This window comes from Rousettus aegyptiacus, unplaced genomic scaffold (genome assembly GCF_014176215.1).
Source record: "Rousettus aegyptiacus isolate mRouAeg1 unplaced genomic scaffold, mRouAeg1.p scaffold_m13_p_7, whole genome shotgun sequence".
In the NCBI taxonomy this organism is placed as follows: domain Eukaryota; kingdom Metazoa; phylum Chordata; class Mammalia; order Chiroptera; family Pteropodidae; genus Rousettus; species Rousettus aegyptiacus.
Genome location: NW_023416310.1, coordinates 18,265,374 through 18,286,921, shown reverse-complemented (window position 1 = coordinate 18,286,921; position 21,548 = coordinate 18,265,374). Strand labels below are relative to the sequence as shown.

The window sequence follows — 21,548 nt, the reverse complement described above, 5'->3', positions numbered from 1 at the left end:
GACAATTTTAATGAATGCCATGTCCATTATACTTTTTGGTCCTTTGGTCAGAAAGATAAACAGAAACTTTAAATCAGAAGTTCAAATATTCAAAAATGGTTTTTAACCCATTTCCCGTCTGCTGAGAATATTCGCCAATGGCACTTATGGCTGCAGTGTTTAACTTAGGATAACTTGCAGAGCACAGTCCTAATCTTACCCCCGAAGTTTGCCACGAAATATCTCGCTCTTGTTATTTTCGCATCTCTTTATTATATCAATAGTCTTTGGAAACAAATGACATCATTCTATTTGTAGCATTCTGTTTTATAGCAGTGATATTTTCATTTACAAAATATAATTCTCAATCATTGAAAATGTTAAATCCTAGAAAACGTAGCATTCCTACGTGTGATGTGAAATTAACACTGGCAGCAAGCTTCCCTTTTTTTTCTTAAACGGGAAATGGATTACAAGCACACCCAAACAAACCAAATCTACATCAGCACTTGTTAATATTAGTTTTAGCTGTTATTAAGAATTCTTAGCAAGAACATACTGAAGGATGTTTGAAATTTTTTAAATTATAATTTAAAAAACAAATTTAAATTTATAAATAAAAAAATTAATGGCCAAATTAAAGAAAGTTTAAGCATCAGATTTAAAATATCTTAATTTTTTGGCTATTCAGAAATGTATTTTGTGAATAATAAGATAAGAATTATTTCATAAATATATATGTATAAATATAAATATATATCTACAGGATCTGCAATGCAGGAGAAAACCCTTTAAAAGAAAAAAATTGCACTTTTAGATTATCAGGATGTTGTAATTTTTACCCTTTAAGTGAAGTATAATTACCATTCCAAGTGCTTTTGGCACAAGATTTAGGTGACTATTGACACAATCTTAAAAACACAATGTTTTTATACTTTATTTACTAGAATATGAGGAATCAAACAGAATTTAGAATTCTGACCAATCCAGATAACTGCAACTGCTTAAATACAAAAAAAAAAAAAAAAGAATTGTTTAAAAAAACTCCTCAAACATGCCTTTACATCTGGAACATGTAAAATTTTACCGGCAACAGGTTTTCTTCATTCCCTTCAGCAAGAATTCCCAGCTTTTACAAAAATGTAATTGTCTTTTTCTAATCACATATGACTTAAATCACACCCCAGTATATAAGGACAAAAAATAAATGTATAATAAAAAGATTGGATAAATCAGGAGAGGCTTTTTGGTCTTGAATTCTTCACCCACTAACAATGAAGCAGCACTGTAGGCAGCCCAAAACACACCAAAGAGCTTTAAAAAAAACAAACAAAAAGACAAAGGGCAGTATATTAGCAAATCAATTAACATTCTGGGTATCAAAGAATAAAAACAATATTTACAATATTGTTTAAAATGACCCTGACAACCAATTGTGGTAAACAGTAAAACTTAATAAGAATGTTTAAAACTTATTAAGAATGTTAGTCCTTTCTTTGCTCCTTGACTTCTGCAAATGAAGTGTTTGTTATCAAATATGTCTAATCAAAAGAATCACTTGGGGTGCCTATTAAAAAGAGAATCCTGAGATTCACTTTTTTACCAAGTGTCCCTGGTGATGTAAGATAAAGCAACTTTTGGAAAAACTATTATTGGACCAAACTGCTGACAGAAATTTGACTGTCGAAAAAAAACTGATTTTTACAGACTAGAAATTTTTTCCTTTATATCCTAGTAGGAAAATAGATTAAGTTAAAAGTTTATACAATGTTTATTAAGTATCACAGCTTCTTTCCAGGGATAGAATGAAGAGTTAAATAAAGAGGAGGAAAAAACATAATATTTTGGTCGAGTTTAATTTAATAAAATATACTGTGGTCTTCTGATCATATCCATATCTAATTTTAAATTACTTCCACTGAAAATTTATGTAGTAATTATTGATACAATCGCTGAAGCCATTTTACAGAATAAAATGAAGAACTTCAAGGGAAGAAATCAGGGAAACTATAATAGAAACAGACACACTGACATTTTGGGGCTGGATAATTGTTGTGGGAAACTGTCCTATATATTGTAGGATGTTTAGTAGTATCCCTGGTCTCTACCCACTGTAATCTAGTAACATTCTACATCTACCCCCAATTTGTGACACCCAAAAATGTCTCCGATATTGCCAAATATCCCTGGGGAGCAAAACTGACCTCAGTTAAGAACCACCAGTACAGAGTTAAGAAATAAATATTGGCAGACTGATCAAAAATGTATTTGAGATGGTCCAATTTTCTAAAATGCTTTTTAAACTTAAAAAAAAAAAACTATAAAATATTTTAAGCCTACAGAAAAGTATAGGAAAATATGAAATAAAATTATGATCAAATTGCACTTTTACATCATAATACAATTTTTTTGTTCTATAATAGTTAAAGATTAGTAAGAGTTACAGAGATTTAATACTAAAAAAATTAGCTGTTGTAGATTAAATGGTATTCTAATGTTGGAGTTAAATGAGTTTTGCAGCATATTTCTCAACAAACCTTGGACTGAAACGAGAAACATGTACAATAGCCCACTACACACAGAAGATTAAGCAATTAGGAAAAAAAATTTGGCAAAGAAAAATCTCAAGTTTTAAAACAACTTTATCCTAAATTTTTAATGACACAAATAAGATTTTTCCACTTTATAATATCTTTATATGTACATAAAAAATATTAAGGACCAATTTTCAGTTGAAGTCGATGACTAAAAATAACCAGAGGACACAGTTTTAGCAATTTTGGGTGTAGTCTTAGCAGTATCCAAACAGGCTTTTACCCAAGTAAAAAAATAACACACAAGCAGGAAGTGATCCTGTATGATTCAGTAAAGTGGTATGTTCACTAAGGCTACATAATTAAATGCCAGTATGGGGCCAGCTTCTGCACTGCAAGACTTTTAAACTAAGTGCTAATAATGCCAATTTAAAAAGTTTCAGGATTAGAATGTAGAGGAAAGAAAGTTGTTAGGGTTCCCCATTTTGCAGAGGAGAATAAGAAAAGATATCTCTCCAGGGCAGACAAGTGGCAAAACCAGGACTTGAATTCAGAACTGAGTGGTTCGGAAATCCATATTATTCTCAATATCCAATGCTTATATAATGTCAGTATTGGCCTGCAGTTACCCAATTCTAAATAGAATCATTTTTTATACTGGAATTAGTGATGAACTTTAAATAAAACCAAATGTCATAAAAATCAAGTGGCTCTACTTTAAAACAAATATTTTAGTGTGGAGGCTACATAATGGCAGTTCTGAAAGTGGTGGTTTTAAAAGTTCTATTTTCCATAAAGAAACAGCATTGTATTTACTGTGTAACATATAAGCATGTGCTAAAGCAGTCATTTCCCAAAGTTGTTCAAAATTAATAAATGACAAAATTTGTTATATTACTGATTATTAATACTTAGTATTATCAGTAAATGTTTAAAATGGGTACAAATGTTAATGTAAATTTAACACAGCATAAGGAAGTCTTTATCTCTGGAATACAGAAAAGTCAATTTATTAGAACCATGTCCATCATATTTATAAGGAGGCTGCTATTCAAGGAGGAACAAGAGTTATTAAATAAATGTCCAGGGTACTTTTAAATAAACATTTCCCACAAAATCTAAGTCATAAACTCATGTTATAAGTATAGAGAAGAAAAATTCGATATTAAAAAAATTCTCTATGTAATATCCTGAGGCCTGATTTGCTCTTTGTTCTTTACTCCCTCCTTGATATACATTATAATTTCCGGTAATTAAAGGAAAAATAAAAGAAATACGACTGGTAAAATCAGTGAGTAAGGTCATTGTTCCAAAATACTACCAATTGTTTGATAGTTATAGATTATAATATTCTTAACCACAGAACTATTATGCTTTTGTTACTGGAAAAGAGTGAACTAATTTTTATAATACACACTACTTACTTTTATAAGTGTAGACACCACTTCAAATGATCCAACCACCAAAAGTATAGGGGCTATTACAATGAGAGGAAGTAATGAATATCCTATAACTCCAAGAACTTGGCCATAAGCAACCTGTGAATTTTAAAATTTTTAAATAAATATCACAGAAATCATGATACTCATTTTAATCACTACTGAACATCATATATTCTTTGTTGTCGTTACATAAATGTGAGAATAAAGACATGACGTAGTATACCCATTATACTTTAAAGTATCATATACTTTACTGTTTTTTCCTATATATACATACTATAACAAAAAAGTTTAATTTGTAAATCTTAGGTAAAAAGTTTAACAACAGTAACTCATAATAAAATAGAGCATTTATAACATGCTGTAACGAAAGTTATGTAAATGTGGTCTCTCTCCCTGATAACTGATCTGATAACCTACAGGATTACTAAGGGACTAAAAGGCAGGTGTATATACCATGGATACTAAACAAAGGGATGAATAACGTCCTGCACAGGAAGGCACGATATTTCATCTCACTACTCAGAATGGTATGCAATTTAAAACTGAGGAATTGTTTACATCTAGAATTTTTCATTTAGTATTTTTGCATGGCAGCTGATCAAAGGTAACTGAAACAGTGGAAAGCAAAACCGCAGATAAGGCGGAACTACTATACATGCAAAAATGTAGAACAATGCCACTCTTCTGTTTTTGTGTTGAAAATAGTTATATTTATTTCTTATTTTACTTTATTATTATTTATTATTATTTATGCCTACAGTACCTAGTCTTCTTAGGTGGTCTCCCATTCAAGTATTAACCACGTCCGATCCTACTTAGCTTCCGAGATCAGACATCGGGCTTGTTCAGGGTGGCATGGCCGTAGACCATAGACCATGGCTCCACTGGGGCACAAACCCAGGACTTTCTGCATGTAAAGCGGACATGCTAACTACTAGACTATGAAACCACATCCTAGTTACTTTTCTTTAAAATGTATTATTTATGTTAAAATGTATTTATTTTTAGTTTTAAATGAATATATAAATTTTTAATTTTAATTTCTAACATGGTAAATATCAATATCTATAGCCCACATAAAGAAATTTCTTTGGGGACCTGAGATCAAAAAGTCTGAGAATTGTCCTAACAAAAAATATATTGTATGATTCCCTAAAAAGCTGTAAATTAATGATGAGTGGGATGAAATCTTTTCTTTCTGCTTCATTTCTTATAAAATTTGGTGAGTATGTACAATATTAGTATGTTGATTATCTTAAAGAAGTAGAATAACTTAAAAGCAATTCTAGGACAAGAAACAATTATAACATATATAACTATTAATAGTATTTGCAGTATCAAAAATAGTGCTTACCATCAAAAACAAAGGATAATTTCAAAACTGACTACTTACTTCTCCACCAAGAACTCTGGCCAGTAAAAAAATTGTTAGTGAACCAAATATCCAAATGGTTATAATCCATGAGACCACCTTAAAGGGAAAAGAAATTAATGGAATTAACATCTTTGTATCAAATAAACTGATAATTTCTCAGGAACTCAATTCTCTGCCATAAAAGATACTTTGGTATATCCATTTCAGGTCAGAGAGTTTGTTTGGGTTTCCAGGTATCTTTCCAAAACTTAATAAGAACACAATGTATAATACAATTTTATATCCAAAATGAACATTTAGCAATGATCAACTGCCTAAGGAAACTTCAGTATTTATGATAAAAGATTACTATAAAAATAGAACAGAGTATTTACTCCCAACCCCCCAGCTTCTAGCATCCTACCAGAAAAATTTATCCCTGAAACAAGTTACTAACCTCCTCAGGAAGTCTTTAAAATTTATATTAATTACACATTTATCTAAATAATAGAATATGGAAGGCATTTCAGATAATTTAAACTCCTGAGATTTAGCATAATAATGATACATGCACATATTTCCAAGTTCTGTCTGCTTGTAGGGTCTAGAAAGGATACCCCGACAGCTACATAAATACTTATTGCTCAGATTCTGGTTTCTAAATATCATTCCCCAATAAAAGGAATTAGGATTCTATAGTGAAATGGTTGATTCCAGGGCCAAGGCAGATAAAATAAAAACTAGAACACTTTGTGGAGTCAGAAAGAAAGGAAGTGCTCAAAAAAGGATGGGAATATGTTGAAAGGACACCGAAGCTAACCTGAAGGAGCTCCCAATGGCTAAAGCTGAAACAATCTGAGCAATAAAATAAATGATGGTAATATTGGATTACAGTCGAGAATATAAAATAAATATCCATGAGTCCATACTGACATAAATATGTGAATGATTAAGTAATGGCAAAGAAGGGATAGCTGTGCCATAAATACCAATTCATACATGTAGAACAAATGAGGAAAGTAGAAAACCGCTACTCAGTAAACAATATAGTAATTATTTTTGCCTGCGAAATCCATCAACAGATGCTAAAATTAGTAGGCTAAAGTTTGTTGAAAAACAGGATGTTTGCATAGTCACAAAGTATCTCCACAAGATATATATTGCTTGAAAAGATAAAAATAGCAACTTCACCATCCTGTCATCTAACCAAGTAATCAACATTAACGGCACCAGTAATAAGACATACTAACATCATGTAATCCCTGATAGTATACAGAGAAGGGCACGATGTCACTTCTGTGGTATTCTTGCCAAAAATGCATGGCTCCAATCCAGTCATAATAAAACATCAAGCAAAGCCAAAATGAGCAATAGTCTATGGAGGCAGTAATATTCTGTTTTTAGCCTCAGAATCCTCTGTTTGAATGAAATAAATAAATAAAATTAGAAATGTTCTAAAAAAAGGATTGGTGATAAGTTGGAGACCAGAGTCTCCATTAACTTCTTCCACAGTCCTTACATTTTCAATAGAATCCCTGATATAAACTACCGAGCTAAAGTAAATATTAATAGTATTAGTGTTATATTACATTAAAGGTCTTGCTATGGGGAGATTACTCTGGATTGTCTAGGTGAGCACTAAATGTAATCACAACTGTCCTTAAAAAAAGAAGGCAGAGGGAGATATGACTACAGCAGAGAAGAAGACAATGTGAGCATGAAAACAGAGATTGCAGTGATGTAAAACCAAGGCATGCTGGCAACCTCTAGACATGGGAGGAGACAAACAACAAATTCTTCCCTAGAGCCTCCAGAGGAATCAGACCTGGTGACATTTTGATCTTAGCCCTTTCATACTTATTTTGGTTTTCTGACTTTCAGAACAGCAAAAGAAAAAATATACCTTGTTTTAAGCCACTAAAGTTGTATAAATTTGTTACAGCAGCAAAAGGAAACGAATTCATTTCTAAATCTCTCTGTGGTAAAGCCTTAAATTAGGAATGAGGAAGTGATGTGTATATGTTGTGTCTTGATGATAAAAGATAAGCCCTCTGAGAATAAGACAAAGTATTACATAAAAACAAATACTGAAGGAATCCTTGCCATCACTTATTAAGAATGTTTATTTTAAAAAACAGAACTAAAAATGAATAAGAGGTTAAGATCATGGTGACGAGTTTTGTTTCAAACTCTTCATCCCTTGGAGAGATCGGAAAGGGCGTGGGCAGCCCTTTTGGTCACTTCTGGTCATTGGTCACTTCTGGTCATCTGGGAGACGTTGCATCCATTTATTCTAGTTGCTACAAAAATATTAATACTTTCTATGTGAATGATGGTGTGGAAGAGTTTGGAAAGCATAATCTAAGGCACTCCCCACATATTTAATTAAGAATAATTCTAGGGATAACGAGTGAAAAATAATGCGTAAAGGTAAAGCATTCTTAAATACAATGTAATATTACAGTTAATATTTGGCTACCTTTAATTTTAAAACTCTTAAAACATTTAGAATTTGTATAAAGTAAGGTATACTTACCCTAAATTGTCCATATAATGATATCATGGAAAAGAAAAGAACAACAGCCAGAGGACCCCAAAAGTCAGGATTGTCTCTCACCACTTGTCTATTAAAACCAAGTGATGGCATTGGCATCAAAACACATCTGATTTTGTAGTAAATATCCTTTAGATCGATATCCAATTCCTCCCTATAATTGTAAATAAAAAATTTTTAAAGGCACACAACACTTCTGAAAACTGAGACAGTTGCAGTAAAATTTAAATTTAAATATAATGGTACAGTCTCCATACATAAGTCAATAAAAGATTTGCATTTGAAGTACCATATATTTCACTGATTCATTTTCAACATTTCAACATTTCTAAAGTTGGATGCATATCACAATTGTTAGTGTCTTACAACTATTGTCAGCCTGGAATAAAGCCAAGTGCTTCCAAAATCTGCCTTTCCTTTTGCCAGTCTCCTGCAGGCACTACCAATTTGGGTGAACTTTAAAATAAAATTATCTGCTTGAAACTTTTATGAATTATACTGATAATTCAGACTACAATCCTATATGAGAGAAAGTGTGGGGTTTATATTCTCAGGGGAAATTTTTCTTCCAATACCCTATCAAGTGCCACACTGACACAAGTAAACTTCTCTGTTGTCTCTTTTTTAATGGTAGGTTATTTTTCATTTATCCTTATGCTAAGGAGAAAGCCTTTTCATATCCTAGCTTTATACTGTCTTAAGCATTTTTTCATTCTTATTGATAAATATAAAATAACTGCATTTTATAAATCCATGAGCATCTCAGATTTGATGAAATATGGTGTATTAACATAGAAATAGGATGTTTTAGTACTTCATCTACCAACAATTACTACAGAGAATAAGTTAGCAATGCCTCAATTTTACAAAGTTGTTTTTCTTTGCAAAATTGTTACTTTTTTCCCAAGTAATACATAGTCACTTTAAAAAAAAATGAAAGTCTCCTTTAAAAAAAAAAGTCTCCTTATAATCCTCTCAGTGGTAGCTCTAGAATTTCTATATGAGAGATTTTGGAGTGTAATCTTTTTGGAAATCTTAATTTATCTTAAACTGAATTTCCACAGCAAGCACCATGTTTATTTGATAGCTATAGATCTAGGTAAGTCCTAACAGTTTGGAATATGTGTGTGTGTGTGAGAGAGAGAGAGAGACAGACAGACAGAGGGACAGAGACAGAGAGGGGACAGAGGATTATGATTCTTTTAATTTTTGCCATTTAATAGGTTACAAATATTCTCTCATTATTTCAGTTTTACTAGTAATAGTAAAACTGAAAAGTTAAAACTGTTAAAATTTTCCATATTTATCTTCAAATAAAAATGAAAGAATATAATCACCCCACAGACTAGCTGTAAAAACCAAAAAGTACATATTACTATTTTTACATACAAAAGTGGCTTATTATCTTCAGGATCATCATCTTCAACTTCCAATAGCCAGCCATATCCTCTTTGTCTCAGAAACGTAGTAGCTGTAGATTCTTTGATAAAATCTCCACCAAGGTTTAATTTGACATCTGGGGCTGCTATTGAACCACTGAGCTCTTAGGAGAAAAGAGGACAAAATGATAAACCAAGGTAAAATGTGTGAATCTTAACCAAATGGGCATCTATTCAGCTAAGATAATTATCATCTGAAGATCTGCTATTATATATAATATTCATATTTTAAAGTTATAGATATCTAAACACCATCTTTTATTTTACAAGAAAACAAAAGATGAGAGAAGACATATGAAAGGTTTCATAGCTAATTAGCTGGGCTGGTACCAGAATCTAGATTTGTAACAATAACTTTAAATTTTAAATGGAAGATATATACAAAATATATTACATGATAACATTTTAGAGTCCCTTAATTATTATACACATTGCATGCTTCAAAACAAAGTGATTGTACACATTCTTCTTAAAAGCATTACATATGTATATATACATATGTATATATAGACCATTAGATATAACTTATTTGCTAAAGGAAAACTATAGATAATTCTTCTCTACTTTTCCATTCTTTCATTTAAAGTACCAAATAGCTATGCTAAATGCTTCATATATTAATATTTAGTTCTGGGTAAAACTGACTAGTAAGAGTTCCCTGTTATTTCAGCTAACGCTTTTCTTTATATAATTACATCATTCATCTTCAGATTTAGCAAAAATAAAAGATTTTTTTTTTTTAGGTCAGCTCTAAAAAAAACAGGTGAAGAGATTCAGTCACCCACATTACAAAATAAATTCCATTCACAGTCTGCACAGGAGTTTAGAGGTTACAGATAATCTCAATAGTACAAATGCTACATATTCTGGTCACAAAAAATTGGGAATATTAAAGGACTTGCTTGAAGTCATACAGGAATTAAGCAAAAACACATCGTAGGATCAGACAATATACACTAGTAAACAACCCTCAATATTGTTAACTGGAAGCCACATGACTGGGGTGGTATTTTAAAAACATATTTTGGCAACAGCAAACTAGAACATTCTTAACACAGATGCGCCTTCTCTGCAGATTATAGAGAGTATAAAAAAGAGCTTAATTTTAACCTAAATTTTAGGTTAGCTTTTGAGAACAGTCATTAAAATTTTGGCTTAAACTTCAATGAGTGGATCAATTATGTCACATCTTGGTCTGGTTGTGACAACTCCTGCAATTAATTATAATAAAGTGTGCATTCTGAAGCTAAATCCTAGCTTACCTACTAATTAATACAGCAAATCATTAAAGTCTTCTGGTCCCCAGTTTCCCAAAGTTCTTTTTTAGGTTTAACATTACATGATTCTAAAAGTTTTTATAAGGGAGTTTATACTCACCTAGAGATAAAATGCAAGTACTTTTGAATTCAGTCTTTCCCTACTTAACAGTTTAAAAATAGTCTTTGTAGATGCTGTAGACTCTTGTAATTAAAAGTCTCTCAAAATCGCTTTCTGCTTGTCTTAACCTCAGCTGAAAATTCCATTTTACAGTAGGTACAAAGAGTATTTTTCTTGATTTAACAAGAGGAAGATTTAGATCAGGAAATCATTAGTACAGCAGTGGCATTAAAGGTTTTAGAATTGTGAGGCAGGAAAGGACCTTAACAACTGTTTCCTGGCTCATAGAAAGGACTACACTAAAAATTCTTAATCTAAACCAAAAAAGGATATATAAATTATAGTACTAAGAAACCGTGTGATAAAGAATTGTATATGTTTAGCAGTTTGTGCTAACGTGGGTGCCAGAACTTCAAAAAGGCACCTTTAGCTCACAAATTCATAGTATTTTCCATTCCATCCAAAGTAGGAAAATATCATGAACATATATGAATGCCTATAACAGCAATTTGACACATCCCTTACTACCTCCTAAGACACAACTAGATGTGGGTACGAAAAAAACAACAGAAAGGTCCAAAAAATTGGTAGTTAGCCTAACATGTTAGCAAGCTACCAAGAATAATGTCAAAAAAAAAAAAAAGGAGAAAGATGCCAAATCACTCTAGAAGTACAGCTGTTTTAAGTTAAACAAGAGTAAGAACTACCTAGCTTGGTTGTCAACTCTAGGATAGGTATTCAGATTTTAAAAGCCCCACTAATTTTAAATTAATTCTTTCTTATGACATTATGTATAATTGTCATTTTCTAAGTAAGAAAAATATCAAGATAGTAATAAATATAAATGAATTTAAGAGGAAATAATCTTTGAAAAAATCTACTGCAAAAGGAAATCTTAAAAATGTTTCCACTGCTACTTGGGTTCAAAGGATGGAAGAATACCAGTAAGTTTCAAGTTTTATTGAAAGCCCCCTGGAAACATTGCACGACAAAATTTAACAGTAATTTTCTTTCCTTTTTACTGGGTGAGGGATCTTTTCCCCCAATCTTCTACTCAGACTGAGAACTTCACTTTGAAAGATGAAGAATTTGGTCAGTGCAGTATGATAGTATATACTCAGGATTTACTAATCTGCCCCTAGACAAGTTTTAGACTTCTGTAAAAGGAGAGAGTATTCTGCAATGAATAGTGAATGTTTTGTTGGTACTTGTTGACTTCTTATACATGTGAAGCTTTTTCTTATTTAACATTCAGTAAGAACAAAGACAAAAATCATTTAATTTCATTTGAAAATAAAATCCATTTGTGCTTAAATCAAAAACAAAACTGAGTATTTGTTCAGCAAAAGAAACAAATGTTTTACACTGAAGATATAAATTCCATTGTTCCATTTTAGCTATAAAAACATTTTAATGCATATATAGGCCAATGACAGATATCAAAAAACCAATGAAAGTACATAATGATTTTATAATTGTTAGACATATATTGGAGCTTGATCTTGTTAATCCATAAAAAAAATTTAAGAGTATAAAATTGTGTCTTAGGTTTTATATATAGTAATATATATATATAATATATATAATATATATATTTTTTTATGGTGACAGGTTAATGAAATCCAGAAGTTTTAGCTGTACACGTTAACAGTAGGCATATATATGTTTACACTGTATGTTCACCTGCCATAGGTGAACAACAGTGTAAACATACATATGCCTACAGTTACCACATATTTGACCCCCTTTACCCTGTCTACCCCTCTTCCCCCTACTCCCTAACCTCTGGTAACCACTAACCCCTCTTCCCCCTACTCCCTACCCTCTGGTAACCACTAGTCTGTTGTTCATGACCATGAGTCTCTGTTTGTCCTGTTCATTTGTTGCTTTTAGGTTTACATCCCACATATAAGTGATATGTGATTTTCAACTTTTTCTGTCTAGCTTACTTTGCTTAGCATGACTATCTCAAGGTCCATCCATGTTGTCACAAATTAGATTATATTTTTATTCACATTGCTTCGGTTTATGGTGTTAGCTGCCTTACTGTTCAACAGTCAGTAAATTGTAATAATGACACAATATTAATTAAAATTAATTAAATCTCCTGCACCTACTTTTAGAAAAATTCAATCCCATTTTGGCATGAACCAGTTATTTCATGGAAATTTGTCTGCCTTACAAGTCTTTTAACTTACTTTGAAATAGTTACGATTCACAGGAAGTTGCAAAAATAGTAGAGAGAGGTTACATGTACCCTTAACCCAGTTTCTCCCAATGGTACCATCTTATACAACTATCAAAACCAGAACACTGACATTAGTACAATCCGTAGACCCTCATGTTCTACTAGTTTTACATGCACTTATTTGTGTGTGTATATATATCTATGCAATTTCATCACATTTATAAATTTGTGTAATGGCTTATGAGTTTAAAATTTATGAAGACGGATTAATTTTTTAAAAAGGTACACTTGTTTAACTACCTTTCTCTCTCTCCAAGAAAGGTTAGCTAAAATGTCATTTTCAAGTTTCAAATAGGAAAAAAAAGCTATTCTTGTACCCATTAAATACATCATAGTTCATTAACACATTGTTTAGGAGGTATTTGTGATAATGACTACACAGATATAATTTTTTAAAAAATCAAGTAAGTGTAAAAAATAAAATAAAATAAATAAGGGATTGTAAGCTGACAAGGTCCTTGCAATGTGTGAGGTTAACCAAGGGTCAACTCGCCTATTAAAAAAAAAAAAAAAGTAAAAAGAGGTAAAAGTGCCTTTTAAAAAATCGAGTAGGAAATTTTTTAAAAGGAAAAACTAAAGATTCCTCTATGTATACTACTACCTTATATTAGAGATGATAGTCCTTTCTGGGGAGGAGGAACCTCATATAAAGAGGAGACTAAATGTTTGGTCACCTTAACAAATTAACAGAAAATTACCATTTACTCAAAAAAGCACTGACAATAATTATTGGTGTAATATCTAACACTTACTAATCACAATAATGTACTATGAGTTACGGATACTATTATATAGGAGTGTCTTTATGAGCAGCTGTAACCAAATAGCATAGACTGGGTAGCTTATAACAACTAGAAACTTATTTCTCCCAGTTCTGGAGGCTGAGAGTCCAAGATTGGGGCACCAGCATGGTCAGCTTAGGGTCCTCTTGCAGTTTACAGACTACTTGCATCCTCACATGGCAGAAGCAGGTAGGGAGCTACTCTACTCTGTGGAGTCTTGCTTATAAGAACACTAATCCCATTTATGAAGATGCCACCCTGATAACCTAAGTACCTCAGAAGGGCCCCATTTCCTAATACGATCACATTGGGCATTAAGATTTCAACTTATGAATTTTGGGGGGACACAAACATTAAGACCATAAGAAGGGATTAGAAGATTGAGGAAGGCTGAACTCAAAAAGCAATATATTGAGCTCAGGTCTCTTCTGTAGATTCACATGATCAATTGTCCGCTTAACATTTCCTTGTAGCTAAGTCAAAAGCATCTAAAACTCAATAGTCCAAAACTGATTTCTTGCTACCTAAGGTCTTGCTCCAGTTTATTTCAGTGAATGGTTCCACTATCCATCCAGCATTACAAACCAAAAGTTTGATTATCTTTGATAGTTTCCTTCATTCACATCTTTCTTGCTTCAACCAATTCACCACAAAATTTTGTCACTTTTACCTCTAAATATTTTGTGAACCTGTCCACTTTTCTCAATTTCTACCACCAGCACCAAGTTAGTGCAAACTATCATATCCTGCCTGACTATAATGGTCTACTAACTGCTATCTCCCTAGTCATTCTTGTATTGTTCCAATCCATTCTCTTAACTATAGTTAAAAGAATCTTTAAAATTCAAATATTTCACTCTTCATTTAAAATCTTTCAACAGACTCCCACTGATTCTTTACCTCAAGTCCAATAATCTCTACATTCCTTATCTACTTCTCCAGAACAATTTCTTGCCCCAACCCTTGTACCCTAAGCTCTAGCCACCCTATGCCTCTCAGTTCTTTGCATGAACCAGAATGCCCCTTACCTCAGGGACTTTGTACCAGGCCATTTCCTCTAACTTAAAATAATTAAATGCCACCTATTCTTCAATTTTCAGATATACTTGCTTAAGGAATTTTCTTTGACTCCTAGATTAAGTTCCTTTCATACTCCCCTGGATTTTTCCTTCTTAGCATTTACCACTGTTTATAATAACATATTTGTGTGATCTGGATAATGCCTATAAGTCCTATGACGGCAGAAACTAAGTGTTTTTATTGTAGTTTTGTTTTGAACATATGTCCCGAGTACTTATAACAGTACCTGGCTCATAATAGGCAACTAGCAAATGTGTGCTGGTTGAGTGAATTAATTTAACGGAAGGGCAAATAGCTTCATATAGCTTAAATCGAGAAGTGACATTAAAGATTTTTAATAAAACAAATATACAAAATTAAGATTCGAATTTTGGAAACGATCTTAGCTGCACTATAGAGGACTGGCTTTACAGTAAAGAGTACAGATGAGAAACGGTCAGGACTTGAACTAAGGTAGTGTCAGTAGGAAGGGGAAAAAAATTATAGTTATTCTGGAACTCTTCTGAAATAATTTTATTGACCAACTGAAGATGAGAAAGTGAGAGACAAGTTTCTAGCCTTTGGCAAGAGGAACAATATCACCAACATTAAGTCATTTTCACTTCCTCCCTCATTTCAATACTGATCAAGTAATCCATCAATAAATATTAATGGATTACTTATTTCTATAATGCCCTGAGTGAAATAAAGAAGTGAGATACCTTTAGGAATTTAAACTCCAAATGATATTTAAACAATGAAATATCAGCCAGAAAAAGCAATGAGCTCCTGATTCATGCTGCGACACAGATGAACCTTGAAAACATTTTGCTTGGCGAAAGCAGCCAGACATAAAAGGTCACATGCTGTATTACCTCATTTATATGAAACATCCAGAATCTATGCAAACCTATAAACAGAAAGTAGATTAGTGGTTGCCAGGGGCTAGGAGGCAAGTGGAGGAATGGAGATTGATTGAAAACGGGTAGACGCATGGGTATGGGATTTCTTTTTAGAGTGATGAAAATGTTCTAGAATTAGATAGTGGTAACAGTTGTACAACTTTGCGAATAAACCAAAAAACACTGAATTCTATGCTTTTAAAGTGTGCAGTTTATGATGTGTGAATTATATCTTAATTTTAAAAAGCTAAGATGTGATCAACAACCCAATTAGTACTTTAAAATACACTCTTCTATAGGTAAACACCACAAATTACCTACTGAGCATAAGTTATAAAGAGGAGTAAAGAAGCCTAAGCTCTCAGAGAGGTGGTCAGGAAGGTTATATGGAGGTGGAACCTGAATTTGGCTATGAACAATAGCTGGCTGAGCAAAGAATGAGAAATCATTTCAAGGAAAAGAAATGGCAGGGACAAAGGCATGGAAGCTTGTGATGGGCACAGATTTCATCTCTAAAGTTGTGGAAGATAGGTTGTTAAAAGCATAAATATCAGTCCCCTAAAACCTACTTGTCTTTATTTTATAGGTGTGTGTTTCTCTATATATGTTTGGTGGAATCTGAGTCCTACCGGATGTCCTTCACAAAAGACTTTTGATGTTCACCGAATCTGGAATATGCTGCCATACTACAATTACAGTTTCACAATTAATATTGGCATAGTAAAGGCTCTGGGAATTCTGCATTAAGGAAACTAGTTTAACTTAGCTTAACACATTATTTACCAAATTTATGTCATTGTGGACATTATGTCATCATATGTCCTTTTGGGAAACACTGCTGAAGCTAGGACGCAAGCACAGTTCCAGCATAGTAGTAGAGATTCCTGGGTGCTGAGGATATGGGATATAACAGAGATAGCTTAGTTGTGAAAATAAGAAAAAAGGGAAGAAGCAGATTTAATTAAAAATTCTGCCAATTAGGAGAGACCTATGAGTGATGATAGAGATGAAAGAAACAGAGAAATAGAAATAGCTAGAGAAAAAAATGGAGAAGAGAAAGAAGGGTTCCAAATGAAGCAGGGAGATATGACAATAATGGGACTAGTAGAGGCTTTTCCTAGGAAAGAAAAGTTTGAAGATTTGGAGGAAAGATGAATGTTTCAATATGGATACAAAGATATTCAGAGGTAGAAAAACATGAGGATGGAAAATGGCTATTGGGTGGCTTAGAACATCCTTCTTGCTTAGTTGTCTCTGTTCATGCCCTTTCCAACTGCTTGCTGAATGTTAAATTAGTGCTGACTTCAGTTCTAGTAGCACACCTTTATCTTAAGCAAAAAATATCAAGTAGTCATTCATTCACCAAACATTTACTGAGTTCCTGCTTTGTGCCAGGTTCCCTGCCAGGCAGTGGGTATGATACTGGGAGTAAAGCATAGCTTCTAACCACAAAGAGTTCATGGTCTACACCATTGTTTAGGTCTGTGAAGACTGAGAAGTATAAGCTACAGGGACTGCTTTCACCAATTATTTTACTTGTATAGTTCTTAAATGAACGTTCTTCCACCTTTTCAATCTAAAGAACTATTTATTCTTCAAAATATGTCTCATCTGTTTCTGAAGACTTCCTTGATCTCTTTCTGCACAATTAACAACTTCTTTGTTTGAACCAAACTTTTTACAGCATTTATTGAAAATTTTAAATCTTTCTTATTAGACCATTTCTTGGTGTCAGGGACTTCCCTCATATGCAGTCTTTTACACATGGACGAAACTCCTGTCATCCTACACATATAATACGTTACCTATCCTTCAAAGTTTGGCAAACTATCACCTCCATCAAATTATCTAGGATCTCCCAGCTGAGAAAATTTCTTCCTCTTCTGATCTTTCATAACATTCTAAATAAGTGCTCCTCAAACTTTAATGTGCATATGAATCATTGAAGGATCTTGTTAAAATGCAAATTATAATTAGGGCAGATTCTGCATTACTAAGTACCAAGGTAAAGCCAATGCTGATGGTTTGTGGACATAAACCAGGTAAAGAACTAATATTTGTCTGATATAAAATAATTTCAAAGGATTGCCTTGAAGAATTCTAAACTACACTTTACATATATATAACAGTATCATTACGTTCTTACATTTATACATATGCATTTCATTACTGCTTTTGTATGTAGTTTTACACCACACTTGAGTATTTAGTCTGGATTTCACGATTCATTTGAGTCACACATAACTCATGTTCTTTCAACTACAATTATGGACCTTGACTTGATACACATTATCTTAAACAATTCTCACCACATTCTGGTAAGTGGTGTGCTTTTTCATTTTACAGGTGACAAAATGGATGCTCACAGAAGTTATGTAACTTGCCCAATATCACAGAGCTACTATAGGAGTCAGGACTTTAAAATCTTTTGGCTCTAAATCAAGTAATTATTTAGTTATGCCATCCAAAATGTGCTAAGTTTTGTAGCCCCAAGTATCCATGTCACATGAGGTAAAAGAAAGCAGAAATCATTTATCCCTATGACAAACATTTAGTGATGTTTATATTCTGGGTTTTGTGGTAGGTGTTAGGATATAGAAAAGATTTCTAGAGAACTTTCTGGTTCTGAGGGAGAGTTAAGCAAGGTTTCACCATGGAAGGAGAGCATCTGATTTCAGTTTTAAGTTTCAACTTGGAGTAAGGAGAACAAAGGTATTTTAAACATGACATTCAGGATATGCATAGGAGATGAAACATCGAGGCAGATTTTTGGACAAAGGATATGTGATCAAATGGTAAGACTGGTATCATTGAGATGTGGATAAAAAACTAGAAGGCAGGTATACATTGAAAGTATCTATAAGCCTAAAACATTCATGGATAGAGAAACAACATAAAAAGGAAGCAGGAAGAATTTACATGACATCTTAGGAACCAGAGAAAAAACTTGGGAGTTTGCAGAGTTAGATGTTCATTTTGGAGAACAATAAAATGTGTGAGACCTGTTAATGCTGGAACCGACACAGCAGCACCACTCCTAACATGTATGGAGCACTCAACTCTGCCAGATACAGTACTTAAATATTTGGGCACTTGGGTATTATCGAGAGGCTAAGTAACTCGCCTAATACTACATAAACAGTAATTGGTAAAACCAGGATGCAAATCCAAGACTCTTTCCACTATACTTCAGATACATTATTCTATTTATAAAAATATAAGAAAGAGGTATAACGGTTTAGTGGAAAGAAATCTGAGGAGACAGAACACCCAATCTCAATTCCAGATCCTTCATGTGGAGGTTACTAAATTTCCCTAAGCCTGTTTTATTATAAAATACAGAAATAATAAAACTCAGCAGGATTCTTATAAAGACCAACCAAGACACTTGCTAAAATACTACGGAAATTTCAGCTGTACAAAGTTATACACATCAGGGTGTTAGTACACATACATCTTCCCTGGTCTATATATCCCCAGATATACAGGGAGTTTATATATCCTTAAAGACTATATGAAGTTTGAATAAACTGTATGGATTTTACTTATTCCGGGTTTCTTGGTTTAGTATATAAAGTCAATGGGTTAGCTCATTACATATCATTCTGTCAAATTTTTTAGGTGTATTTAAGAAAGGTAATTCCTGGGGGAAGGTACAACATGAAAAATATACACACTGATAGAAGAGTTTGAACAAACATCAGGTTCTGATACTCAATGATAATTTTTTTTTTAAGTCTTGAAAATTAAAGTTGACATTTCGCCCTAAGCGCTCTGCTACCAAATGCAGATGAAACAAATTGAAATATTTTGGGTTGCTTTATTCACCAAATACTCATATTAAGTTTAAACATACTGGTAATAAAGAAAAATGTATCAGCTATGTTCTCTATGACAGATACACTTTTTATTTTATATTTTAAATTGTAACAAAACTAGGGTATTTTTTTAAAAAAATACCTATGAAAAAGCAAACTAAGGAAAACAAAACAGAAAAAAGGGAAAACAAGCATACTAACTGATGCACTATGAAACAATTTCTGAGAAAATACTACGTTTTTCTTTAGACTGAGATTTCTATAGCTAAGTATAATTTATTTTTTCATATGAGGCAGGAAGTGTGGTCACTGGAAAATCATTGGTGTACAAAGACTAAAAAAGTTAAGAGTCTGGTAAGGAACAGGGAAGAGGAGGAAAACAAATTTTCCTAAGCTGTAGAAAAATCTCTCCAGCACAAGTGCTTCATCAAAACAGTACAAGGAAATCTAGAGAAGCTATTAGGAACACCTAGCCAGATTAAAATAAGTTTCAAATATACCTGGGTCTACTTCTCTGAATATTGAGGTCAAACACTAAAAAAAAAAACAAAAAACAAAACAAAAAAAAAAAAACAAGAGGAAAATTGGGGACGTAGGCAAGATATCGAATTCCATGTAGTTGCATGTAGTTGCAGCGCCGAATCCAATCCCAGCAAAAGTTACCTATTGATAAGTAACAGAGGAACACTGCTCTCCTTCCTCGTTCTCATTTTTGACACCCATCCTGACCAATCTAACAATCGCTTTCCTGAGTAACACAGCAAGTCATCCAGGATTAAAATCTTCGAGTTCCGTGGGCCCACTTAAGGTGGGCAGGTCACCTGGAAAAACCTGCCCCACACGGAATGGGGTAAACCAGAGCTGACCGAAAAAAACTTAGAAAGCTTCCCTACACCCCTCCCTCGGCCACTCGGGTCCTCTTGGAAGGCCCCCGCGGACGCAGAGGGCTTGAGTCACCAGTCGGCTTGCTGCCCGTCCCCACCCTGACCACAACCTCTTTCAGCACCAGAAAGACCCCGCCGCGTCCGGCCCGGCATCCTCCGAGGTGAGGGGCCCGTCGGGGGCTCGGTCTCACCTTCCGCGTCAGCTGAGGAGACAAAGGTGAAGTCCCCGTTAGTGGGGGAATACGCCGGGGGCGGGCCCGGCGGCTGCATCTCGCGGCCCGTCGGAGCCGGCGGCGGTAAAGAAGGCTGCGGCTGGGCCCAGGCCCGAAGGCGGCCGCCGCGCCGACACGCACGCGCGCCCTCCGGTGCGGCCCGTGACGCAGGAGGCGCGGGCTGGAAGCGAGGCCTGCGACGAGCACAGCGGGCCGCGGGGCTGCCCCGGAGACTGCCCCACCACAGTCCTCTCTGTGGCGACCGCCCAAGCACCACGACGCCGGCGTCCTGACAGGACCATAACAGTGACAGCGCCGCTGCGATTGGCTGTTTGTAATGTGCTCTCCCATTGGCTCCCGGAGAAAGGCTCTGGTTGGGCCGACCCGCTGTTGATTCCGGAAGTTTATCCAGGATAGAAAGGTCACTTCTAATTCGTGGGCCACTCTGGCTTTCCCCTCCCCCTGAGCTGTTTTTGTTTTCTTAACGTCTTATCTCTTCCTCTTTATTTACTTATTTTCTCCTTTTATTTGTTAACTGAGTAGGTTCAAGAATTTACAACTAGGAACATGTCTGGGAGTCAGCCCATGTCTAGGATCCCAAGATTTTGTTAAAAGGATAGGGCAAAGCAAATGAAAAATACCACGAAATTTCCTACCGTTTTGAAGGTAGTTTTTTCTTGATTGGGCCTTCATTTGGTTGTTGATTGCTGTAGATGACCTTCGTATCTCAGAACTCCTAGTAAATTAGTTCTACCAGTTTTTTTTTGTTGTTTTTTGTTTTTTTGTTTTTGTTTTTGTTTTTGCTGTTTCCTTGGAGAATGAGGGCTTGGAGCATCCTGGTCTGCCATTTGGCTGACATGATTTTTTTACGCCTGATTTCCTAGGAATTGCCCCTTTGTCACAGCTTATTGTTCAATAAGAGTTTAGTCATAGGTTGTATTTGAGCCATTTATCCCAGGGA

The 21,548-nt window shown here is 34.1% G+C and overlaps 1 protein-coding gene across 1 annotated transcript; it reads right to left on the bottom strand.

Annotated features, from left to right (window-relative positions):
• Positions 1–891: 891 nt before the first annotated feature.
• YIPF4 (Yip1 domain family member 4) lies at positions 892–20,883 on the bottom strand. The gene is made up of 6 exons (XM_016136051.2): positions 20,567–20,883; positions 9,256–9,409; positions 7,849–8,020; positions 5,352–5,429; positions 3,938–4,051; positions 892–1,293 (listed from the first exon to the last, which is right to left on the bottom strand). Exons 1-6 carry the CDS (start codon positions 20,643–20,645, stop codon positions 1,156–1,158), a joined length of 735 nt encoding a protein of 244 aa, XP_015991537.1. The 5' UTR covers positions 20,646–20,883; the 3' UTR covers positions 892–1,155.
• Positions 20,884–21,548: the final 665 nt, after the last annotated feature.